At 42.3% G+C, this 12,051-nt stretch overlaps 1 protein-coding gene across 1 annotated transcript in view; it reads left to right on the forward strand.

Moving 5' to 3' along the window:
* The window catches only part of LOC306772265 (uncharacterized protein), a 203,972-nt gene that overhangs the window by 175,654 nt on the left and 16,267 nt on the right, over positions 1-12,051 (forward strand). The window contains 1 exon segment of the mRNA XM_079261679.1: positions 5,145-5,307. Within this exon segment, the coding sequence (XP_079117805.1) occupies positions 5,145-5,307 (163 nt within the window).

Here is a 12,051-nt window from a genome sequence, read left to right on the forward strand (position 1 = left end):
AGTGCATACTGCAGACAGTCACGTGCAACAGTTGCAAATCTCAGTAACACTTTGTACAGTAATGATACAAATCGGATACTTAACATGTACCTCATGATGAACTGATGTGTTTATGCATGAAGATTTTATCATGAATCCTGTTTCTCATCATGAACTTCTGATGATCTCAGTGTTGATTCATGTGATTATTTGACCCCTAATTGATCATCAGTTGATGAACATTAATTCACTGGTAATTCATCAATATTTCGACAAATTTGCCGGTTTAGATCCAAAACTAAAATTGAATTCCCTGCTATTGATATTTTTCACTGCATTAATACAGTCCATTTAACAAAGACATGACACAGCTAGAGATGGAAATGTTTTATATCAAGCACATGTATATTAAATGCTGCTAAAGAAACATCAAAACAAAAAATAAACCTACAATCAATTAATTATTAATCACTCAAACTGCTTTTACACATCCATGTTCACCTAAGTAAACTTCTTTGAGAGTGTCTTGTATAAAATAAAAATAAATTTAAAAAATCAGAATTAAATTATATTTTTGTATCTAAATGGGCAAATTTGTAAACATATTGATGAATTACCGGTGAATTAACGTTGATCAACTGATGATTGATTAGGGGTCAAATAATCACATGAATCAGCAGCGAGATCTTTAGTTTATGATGAGCAACAGATAATTAATGCATTAGTTCATCATGACTTGCACATGTCACGTGTGTGTGTGTGTGTGTGTGTGTGTGTGTGTGAGCAATGTACAGTTTTAATGTCTCTATCTTGCCTCTCTCTTCTTTTAAGCCAAAACAGACACCAGTCTGAGTTGTCTGGCTTCTCTTTCTTTACCCTCTTTTTGTCCGCCAGCCAGCAGGAATCATTCAGACCTGTGAAACCACAGGTCCCCCCCCCCCCGAGGGTCCCTGGTAGGTCTGGGTCTTGGGAAGTCTCAGGATCAATACCAGCAGCGATGTTAACGGGCTTCTGTCCGGGTTTTGTCGCCGCCTGCTCTCACAGGAAAACACTGGCCTGGGGGGTGATGTCACTCCGGCTTTCCTGACATCCTGGACTCTCTGCAGCTTCACGTGGAAATGTATGAAGTGAGAAGACAACAAAGCGACGGTGGTTATGTGGTTAGGATGGTGAAGTATCTGTCAGCCAGTGGGACGTTCAGTGGTGGGATGCCTGGCTTGATGACATGGATGTGTGTGTGAGGTGTGTGTGGATAAACAGATGCTGTACGAGTGTGTTAAGGAGGGTTGAATGAGCTCGTGGTTAACAGTAATATAAAGACATTTAATATTTTTAACATGGGAATTATTTTTCTTTCCCAACATTTCGTGGCGGTTTCTGAATGAACTGAAAGTCTCGGAGAAAACAACCAAACTCCACTTCAGGTCTTTCAGGGACTTTTTGCAGAAAGAAATTTTTTTTTTCCTCCATGGAAACTAAAACTAAACTTAAAGGAATTCCAGGAATATTAGTGATTTCATGTAGGATCAAATGATCACACAGATTGGAAGCCCTCCACTTTGTGCATCCTTGAGCGCAGCTGTTTATCCATCCAGCTGTTGGTAAACACTGACAGAGGAAGAGAGAGGAGGGGCAGACAGACTGTAGCGGAGGAGGACAGGGAGGGAGGGATGGAGGTGTAGTCCTGCTAGCAGATGAGCGGTCGCCATGGAGTAGACTCCTCACCAGCCTGTAAGTACCTCTTGCCCCGATCCTTGTCATGCCTCAGCGCACCTGGATGGCGTGAGGCTGGGAGGCAGAAATGGACAGATCTGCTGCTTTGTTATAATAAAGAGTGGCAGAGAAGGGGGATGGGTTGGGCTTTTGTTGCCGTACGCGTGCATGCAGGCAGGCTGATGGGGGCGGTTCGGCTCAGGTTGGTGTGTGTGTGTTGGTATTATTTAAGCCTGTTTGCAGAATGTACGTGTGACTGTTTGGATGAGATTCTTCCAACGTCGGATCACAGTTGCAGCAGCTTGTTTTGAAACTGGTGTTTCTCTCCACCTCCACCATCTCCTGCCTCGTCCTCACCAACTACACAAACATGCACACGTGCAGAAACACAAGCACACGCATGCAGCTGCAGTGGCAGCCACAAACAGGACAGAACACACCCGTGCATGCTGTAATATTGCAGCATCAGCGTCACAGATTCTCCGTCTGGCTCAGTATGCAAAACATGAAAAATGGCTGCAGCTTGTTGCTGCACAGGTCTCACTGTTGCATCACTCAGCAGGGGTCAATGTGGACAACGAACACAGAATAGTTTCAGAACTAGCGGTAAACATGCATCTGTTTACTGTCAATGGAGTTGTAGGAGGAGTGAAGTAAAACAGAATTCATACATTTATGTGCATGATAATAAACACACAGAAAGGAGTTATACATGGATGGATGGATGGAGGGATGGATGGATGGCTGGATGGATGAATGGGTAATGGATGTTTAGATGGGTGGATGGATGGGTGATGGATGTTTAGATGGGTGGATGGATGGATGGATGGATGGAAGGATGGACGGATGGGTGGATGGATGGATGGATGGATGGATGAATGATGGATGTGGTTGCTTGTTTGGCTGGATGGATGGATGGATGGAAGGATGGATGGGTGATGAATGTTTAGATGGATGGATGGATGGATGATGGGTGTGGTTGGTTGGTTGGTTGGTTGGACGGATGGATGGATGGGTGATGGATGTTTAGATAGATGGATGGATGTGGTTGGTTGGTTGGATGGATGGATGGGTGATGGATGTTTAGATGGATGGATGGATGATGGATGTGGTTGGTTGGATGGATGGATGGATAATAGATGTTTACATGGATGGATGGATCGATGAATGGATGATTGATGGATGGATATATGGATGGATGGATGGATGTTTAGATGGATGGATGGATGGATAGATAGATAGATGGATGGATGTTGGTTGAATGGATGGATGGATGGATGGATGGATGGATGATGGATGGATGGATATATGGATGGATGGATGGATGTTTACATGGATGGATGAATGGATGATAGATGGATGGATGTTTAGATGGATGGATGGATGGATGGATGATGGATGGATGGATGGATGGATGGATGGATGGATGGATTTTTAGATCGATGGATGGATGGATGATGGATAGATGGATGGATGTTTAGATGGATGGATGGATGATGGATAGATGGATGGATGTTTAGATGGATGGATGGATGGATGGATGTTTAGATGGATGGATGGATGGATGGGTGATGGATGTTTAGATGGATGGATGGATGGGTGATGGATGTTTAGATGGATGGATGGATGGATGGATGGATGATGGATGGATGGATAGATGGATGGATGGGTGATGGATGTTTAGATGGATGGATGGATGGATGGATGGATGGATGATGGATGGATGGATGGATGGATGGATGATGGATGATGGATAGATGGATGGATGGATGGATGGATGGATGGATGGATGATGGATGGATGGATAGATGGATGGATGGGTGATGGATGTTTAGATGGATGGATGGATGGATGGATGGATAGATGGATGGATGGATGGATGATGGATGGATGGATAGATTTATGGATGGGTGATGGATGTTTAGATGGATGGATGATGGATGGATGGATGGATGGATGGATGGATGGATGGATGGATGGATGGATGGATGGATGATGGATGTTTAGATGGATGGATGGATGATGGATGGATGTTTAGATGGATGGATGGATGGATGGATGGATGATGGATGGATGATGGATGGATGTTTAGATGGATGGATGGATGGATGGGTGATGGATGTTTAGATGGATGGATGGATGATGGATGGATGTTTAGATGGATAGATGGATGGATGGGTGATGGATGTTTAGATGGATGGATGGATGATGGATGGATGTTTAGATGGATGGATGGATGATGGATGGATGGATAGATGGATGGATGGATGGATGGGTGAACCAGCTTTTTTTTTTTCTCATGTATTTATTTCATTTTCATTTGATTTTATTATATCCTGATGAAGCTTTTAAACCTTAATAATGTTACAACTTTTTGTCTTCAGACAAATTTCTGGCATTTTTTCTGTTTTTGCACCTCACAGTCCTCTGGATGTGGTTTTGGATGATAATACTTTCAGTCCATCAGAGTTGTGCTTGGATTTCTTATTTCTGAGACGTTGCTTTCTTTAATTTTATGACATTTTTGTGTTTTAATTTATAAAGTTTCTTTGTGCTTGACTTATTTTCGTATGAAAAGAATTACACGGATACACCAAACTGATTGCTTTTTATTTGTGTCACAATAAAACATCAGCCTGTGAAACACACTCCTCACACCTTTAACTGCTTCTGCTGGAGCAACATTTTCAGGCTGTAAGAAATCTGACAACAGTTTGTTGAAATGAATATTCCCGAGCATCTCTGTCACTTGGTTTGGGTATTTAATTAAAAAAATAAGTATTTGTTATCATTGTTTCACTCATAATAAGCTGTGAGTATTTTCCAAATATATTTATTCAACTGTAAAGAAAAACAAACAGTAATTATAAACAATGGACAAGCCAATAATAAATATAAAAGTTTTTTCAACATACTATTGATACGTGTTGAAGTTGGTCATTGGTGGAGTTTGGTAGAACTTCTCGCCATCTCTGCTCACCTCTTTCACTCTACATTGTGTTGGCTTGTCCAGAACAATGACTGGATGTAGGTCACTGACCTGAGAGCTGAACTGGAATCCAGGCTCTCTCCCAGACAACACCCAGCTCTCTATCACATGTAGGTCAACCTCTAGCTCCCGTTGCGTCATGTTGAAGAGACATTCCTTCACTCCTACAGCCTGCCACCATCTATTGTACGATGTAGACCAGTCAGACGTTATCACTTCCTTCATTTCCAATGAAACTGACTCATCAAGGTTTGCATGGCGGTATGGTTGTTTGCGCTGCAGACGCACAGCAAGGAGATTGCTGGTCCGAGGCTCGGCTGTGGAGAAGTTCAAACGGTGGCCTTTCTGTGTGCAGTTTGCATGTCCTCCTTGTGTCTCTCTGAGTTCTCCGGGTTCCTCCCACCATGAACAAGACAAACCCCAGCCAGTGATGCCTTTTTTCATGTTGTCTTGTTCCCTGCAGGGTGAGAAAGCTGAAGGAGACGCTGCTGACGGTGCAGCAGCTTGATAAGAAAATGAGCAACCTGCGGACGTGGTTGTCCCACATTGAGGCAGAGCTGGCCAAGCCGGTGGTCTACAACATCTGCCACAGCGACGAGATACAGAGGAAACTAGCTGAGCAGCAGGTGGGCAAAGATGGGATTTTTGTTTCTGTGCTCTAAACCATGATGAAGTTTGTAACTTGTCAAATGTTTTTACTGAAGTAAATGTGAACAGGAATCAGCGGATGAGTCTCCAGGTTGGCTGAGATTCAAAAGATTAAAGCCAGCAGAAATAAAGAGGTCAAAGGGAAAACTTCCCCAAAGGTGGAGCTGGTTTGTTTTAAAGGACCAGTCCTCTATAGAAATTGTGAAGACAATAGTATGGATTGTCTGGATTTGGTTCTAACAAGAGAATTTAAGTTTTGTCACTGTTTAGTTTGAAGACGAAGCAGGATTTTATTTCAGATCAACAGGTGGTGAAAGTAGAGTTTGGTTTGCAGGAAAAGTAGAGCTGCAAAACAAACAAATATGGAATTTACTAAAAATATTTCAAGTGATAAAGTGAGGGTCCCCAGAACAAAGACCTGGGGTACGCCTGTAGTGACTGGGAATGGGGTCAGATCGGAGAGATTTGAACTTTATGGATTGAATACATTAACCAGTTGCATAACATGGACCAACCACAACCATGGAGAACCTCTCTGGTTTTTTTGACTACACGCTACCCTTACTAGGAAGTACAGAGTACACGAAATACACCACAAGCCCCATTCTACAATGGCATGTCACACGTGACCTTATATAACATGTAATGCCATTTTATGTTTTACAAAAGCAGAAGTAAAACAACGCACGATGTGTTTTGCTGGTTTAGCTGGTTGGAGAATTTTTCCAAACTACACTGAGTATTTTTTACATATTGTGGACTTTTGCATGAACTTTCTGACCTCCAGACCACCATGTGTCAGGGTAGGAAGATGTGTTTCTGGGAAACCTGAATGCAGCACTGAGGCTCCACAGGAGGCGGTTTTAGCGCCATTTCTTTTTAGGCTCTACACAGCAGATGTCAGGAACAACTACAACAACAACAAAAAGTCTACAACATCAAGTATTCAGATGATGCAGAGCGATTCATGTGTGATTGGTGGACAGGAGGGGGAGTACAGAGACCCTGTGAAGGTGAAAACAAAGGCGAAAAATATCTTGAGGACGTTGATTTCAGGAGATCTAAAACACGCAACCAGTCAGTCTGCATTGATGGGGAGGAAATGGAAAATCTGGGGGTAGTTCTGGCCCAGAAACTGGAGTGGTCTGTCAACACCATCAATTGCATGTAAAAGATAGGCGGAGCCTCCATGACGTCACCCATTAGGTTCTGAAAAGCTGGGCGGTTCCCACCGTCACCATCTAACAGTCTCTGCCAGAAAATAAAAAAAATGGGCAAAGAGGCCGAGCCGAAACATGGGCTGTGAGCGTGGGGGTGGGCGATTGACATCAATCAAAATCTGGTAGCTAAGAGCTAACCAAGCTAACCCTGAGCTAACCCTGAGCCAACAAGAGGTAACCAGCTGACAGAGTTAGCTAAAGCTAAAGCTAAAGCTAAATCACGCTGTTAGTCGGCTAAATACCACGGTTGGTCTACATTCCGCCTTAAAGCCATCAGGTACCTGTCAATCAAAAGGACACGCCCCCTAATTATGCCAAATTGGTTATAAACTCATGAGTTACAAAAAAGAAATCCCCCCCCCCACCAGTTGGCATGAAGATAAACCTGACCTGTTAAACCTAAAACCTTTTTTCAAGCAGGCTGTAAACATGTTTATTTCTGCTGTGAAGTCGGTCTTTTCATTGGGAATTTGCTTTATTTTGAAGCCCTTAGTGGATGAAAGGGCTGCAGATGTTCTGCTGCAAGTGCTGTTGTCTGCTGGGGGATCAGTGCTACGGACAGGGACAGCAGATGTCTGGACAAACTGGTAAAAGGCCGTTTATGTGCTGGGTGAGCTGGAGACTCTCAGAACTGGGGTGGAGCAGCAGATGAGACAGAAACTACAGGCCTTTCGGGATTATAATAAACACCCTGAGAAGACAAAGAAGCAGGTACAGGACTGAAGGGATCCTTTCCCCCCATGACCATTAGATTGTACAACAGTGACCACTAACCTGTGGAGACTCATTGCTTTTATAGATCTGACGTGAGTACAGTTATAATCAGTGATTACTTATCTAAATATGCATATCTTTACATTTATGAGTTAATAGACAATAAGAATGCCTTTATTAGTAAGAATAATATATCTAATTATATCCATCTGTGACTCTATCTGCAGTACCAGTCAAAAGTTTGGACACACTTTCCCACTGAATCTAATGGGAAGAACTTTAGTCTGTCTGAATTAAAAGGATGGAAATTAAAATAAAAGATAGCTCTTGTTTCATATGCAGAAGCAGTGAGAGCAAAGATCACAAGATAAACTTTCAAACCAACCTTTCCAGCAGTAAAAGCTGTAATTCTGTGCAAACTTTCAAGTCAACCTCTGCAGCCAGAAAAAATACCGAGCCTCAACATCCTCTCGGTAAAAATGGGCTGCTTTTACAATGACCCAAGCCACAAAGGAGACTCCACTGTGAAGGGAGACACCTTGGCTGGTTTTAAACCTTTTATGTTGCAGCCACCCCATTGTGGTCCAAAAGCATGGTAGCAGAAGAGTAGAGTAATGAATGCTGTGAAGTAAAATCTCAGCGAGGTCCGAGGAAAGAGCTATTTGTGAGGGAGGAAGCTGCCACGCTGAGCTGAGAGGTGGTAAATGCTCTGAAGCAGGACTCATAAGGTGGTCCAAAGAAAGGATATGGATTTAGGCCTGTTAGTCTGTTGTCTGCCCCTCTGCAGCATCCCAAAATGGCTCAAATGTGCTGGCTTTAGAGAAAGTGAGGAGATGGAAAGGTTAAGAGAGAGAAACGTCCATGCACAAGATGAGGAGATGCGATCATCTAAGCTGTTTCTTTTTGTATTTCAGCAATGATTGTGAAATGATTAGAGTTCATTTCTGAGGTTTAGTTGTCATTTAGACTGTGTAGAAAAGATTCAGCGTTGCCAGATCTTGCAAGAGAAACAAGCAGCTTGGTCCCCTTAACAGTTAGTTTTATATTTGTTGTTGTTAGTAAATAAAACAAAAGCTTTGAATCATTTTGACCTTTCAAAAAGACGTGCGTGAGTCATCTAAGAAAGAAAATCTAAAACCAATAAAACATCTCCTTGTGTTGTTATGAGAGAAGGAAACTGATGTCTGCGAACCCCGTGGATAAGAAGGACTTTTGGGGGACAGCATGTATTTTTATGGAAGTATAGTTTTTTACACATTTCCCTATTTATTCATAGACATTGTTCCCCTGTTGCTCTGTTAAGAGAAGCTGTGTTGGTAGGGATGTGTCGGTTCAGGCAGCTGCAGGAACCATGAAAACAGGACTGTTGACGCTATTCAATTCAGCTTTATTAGTATAGCGCCACTTCATTACAACGTCGTCTCGGGGCGCTTTACAGACACATCAATTCATAATAAACGGCCTAGATAAAAGAATCCAACTGATTGTATCGAATCTTGACTTGGATCCAATCCCCCATCCTGAGCATGCAGGAGGCGAAAGTTGGAAGCAAAACCTCCAGCAGAACCCGGCTCAGGGAGGGAAGCCATCTGCCTCGACTGGTCGGGGTGGAGAGGACGGAAAGACAGATCGACACGTACAGCAGCTTTTCTTCAGGAAGAACTGCAGAAAGAGTACTGTGACATATTTGTACAGCTCCTGGTAAAAAGGAAGGACTGTTTGGTTCACACTTCCTATTTCACATCCAGGAGTTTTCTGTGGACAGCTGCAAGAGAATCAGGGAGGCTTCATGCAAGGAGCAGAGAATTCCACGTAAACATGCCCAAAAATCTGCAACCAGTGCAGGCGACTTCACAGAAAAACAAGCTACAAGCCTCTTATAACAAGCAGACTCGGCATCACTGAAAAGATTGACATAAACACTTTGATGTCACTTATTAAGCAACTTTTTAAGCTACATTAAGGATCTGTTGTCTTCAGATATGATTTCCACAGATGATGAGGTTCAGGTGTGTCTTTTTCCAAAGGAAAAAATCTTTTTAATCTGGTTGGCAGTCCTGTGAGCGCAATAAACTCCTTTTATTTTACCAGGAATATCAAGAAAAAAATCCAACAAACAACTAAAAGAAAGTTAAACATGAGTTAATTTCAGTCTCACGGCTGCCGTCACAACGCAGCTAGCTTATAGCAGCCCCGTCGGACTGTGGCACACCCTTCCAGTAAGTTTGTTCCATCCTTATTCTTCCTCTCGAGGCCACAAAAACAAGAAAAATACATATATTCTCTGGTCCATCTGCGGGCAGTGATGTCTGCGTTTATTTGCAATGAATCTGTTATTTCATATTTAAGGAGGAACTTCATCCGCGATTGGGCGAGTTGTTTACACAACTGCGTACATGTGTGTTTTTAAACCAGATGTTGTAAAAATGTACTTTCTCACCACCGGTCAGCTGTTTTATCAAAACAATTCCTTATATTTTCATCAGCAAAATGCAGAAGCGGCAACTTTCTGCTTCATGTTTATCTGTATTAACCCCGCCCACCTCAAATATCCAACCAATCACACAATACTTCGCACAACTTCCCACAAGCAAATAGTTCTGCCAGCCTGATGTTTCGAGAGCGTTCTTCAACCTCGTCCGAGAGAACAAAATGATGTCATTTTCCCCTCTGGTCCGAGAACAGGAAAGGCATTCTCGCTTTTCATGGAGGATGTCGCGGGCTTAAACCCCCATCCGCCATGCTGGTGCTTCCCTGGCCTCTTTCCAGGCAGTACGGCTGCATTCACACTGGCGCCGTTCGCTCTGCTTTACACAAGCTCTGAGTCTCTTCCATAGAATGGGAGTCTGTTTGCGCCAGTGATGTTTTAAAGTCAGTGTTTTCCCATAATGCATTTCTGCAACTAACTTCCCTTTGAACAGCTACTAGCCAACATGACCGATGTAAAGCTATGATCCTGATCTGATGTCATCTTTGTTTTCTTTCTTCAGATAATTTTGCATTTTGTGACCCAGGTGCTTACTTGCTAATGCTCTGTGTACAAATGAATGAAAGAAGCAAAATAAAAATAGATGCTTGAAAAAATGTCCGTCTGCAGCCAAAGACTGCAGACGGACATGCTCCATCAAACTATGATGGAGCATATCTGTCCTTGCTTGACCAGTAATAGTAATAATCAGTGGTGGGTAATAATTATTACAGTGTTTTGCATGTACCTAAATATTATCATTTAATATGATAAGTATGAATCCAAACAATTTACACCACCACTTGGGTACTTTTAATCCTGAACACAAAGAGAAGCCTGCAGGTTACTTTAGAAATAAACTAGCCAACTATCATATGTGGCAAAGTTGTTTCACTAAAGCAGCATCTTCTCGTAGAAAACTACACTCACATAAAGTCGTTTGCAGAGATTCCTGGTTTAAAATGTTTCCGACTAAAGCAGAAGAATAAATAATAATACTGATACGGTTTTAATCAATATTACCTACAATACAGCCACTAAAACTACAGACGTATTTCTTAGTTTCTTTGGTTTATGTGACGGGAGGGGGGGCTCGACATTATTGTTGTTGAAGAAAAGGGGGCCCTGCAGAAAAAGCATGGAAACCACTGTGCTTAATGATTATAGAATAGAATAGAATAAAATAGAATAGAACAGAACTGCTCAGCAGACATTTATTAGGTTTTTTAACTTCCTGCTGGGTCTTCCAGTTTTTATTTCACAAGATATTAATAATAAAAAGGCAGAACTGTCTCCTCTGTCAGACGGGTTCATTTTAGTGGCAGATTATTTCTTCATTTCATTTTTTACGAAGCTCCGCTGTGCAGGAAGCACACCGACACCTGAAAGACAAATTGGACTTGAGCTCCTTATCTAAATTTTGACAAGAGCATGTCAGCAGAAATGGAGCATTTGCTTGATGGGGAAATAGTCCCAGTTATGAAGGAGGAGAAAAAGTGACCAATGACAGACAGAGGGGCAGAAAAAGGAAGACAGAAATCCGAGTGAGGAAGGTTCAGATAGCCAGGCTGGCTGAAAGACGGGACTTCTCCTGTTCTTCAGAAAGGGTGGATCTCTCCCATTAGTGGATGATGGATGGCTGAAATGACTCCCATATGGATGGGCTTTTAAAGCTTTCACCTGTCACCATGGAAACCCAGAGTTGACACTTGGAACAAACAAAAATGGACCAAAGTGCTGTCAGACGTTGGAGATGGGAGTGAAACAACTGTTCCTTCAGTGTTTCGTGGTGTTTTGCTGGGCGTTTCTCCGACATATAAAGTTGTGTTAAATGTGTGTGCTCTGGTCTTTTTTCTTCTCTTCAGAGGAGTGCATGTAAACACACACACACACACACACACACACACACACACAAAATCCCCATAGTTTGCCTATTCAAAATATTAAGAGTTAGGAAACATTTTATTTATGAATTGCCAATATATATTCGATATTTTGTAGATTTGTTTATTTATTTTTAAAGTTGCTCGCTTCACATTTAGCTGAAATGTTTCTCAAAGATGTTTCCATGTTGTTGGACATAAAGCGAGCAGTTGGTTCAGCGGGCTTGGGAGTGACGACCTGGTACTTTGGTAAACCTGATCTGAGAATGAAGCGTGAGATTCGAGTGTTTTTAGGAGTAATTCTGATGGTCGTCTGATGGTCCTGATTCTATGTAACCAGCTGAGTCGTTTTTCTGAGCATCCTGGTATCAGCTGAGCTCCACACAGATGAGTCTGACTCGTCTCCATCACCTCTGTAACACCTTGCAACTGCTCACT

The sequence above is a fragment of the Telmatherina bonti genome (assembly GCF_933228915.1).
Source record: "Telmatherina bonti genome assembly, chromosome: 22".
NCBI lineage: Eukaryota > Metazoa > Chordata > Actinopteri > Atheriniformes > Telmatherinidae > Telmatherina > Telmatherina bonti.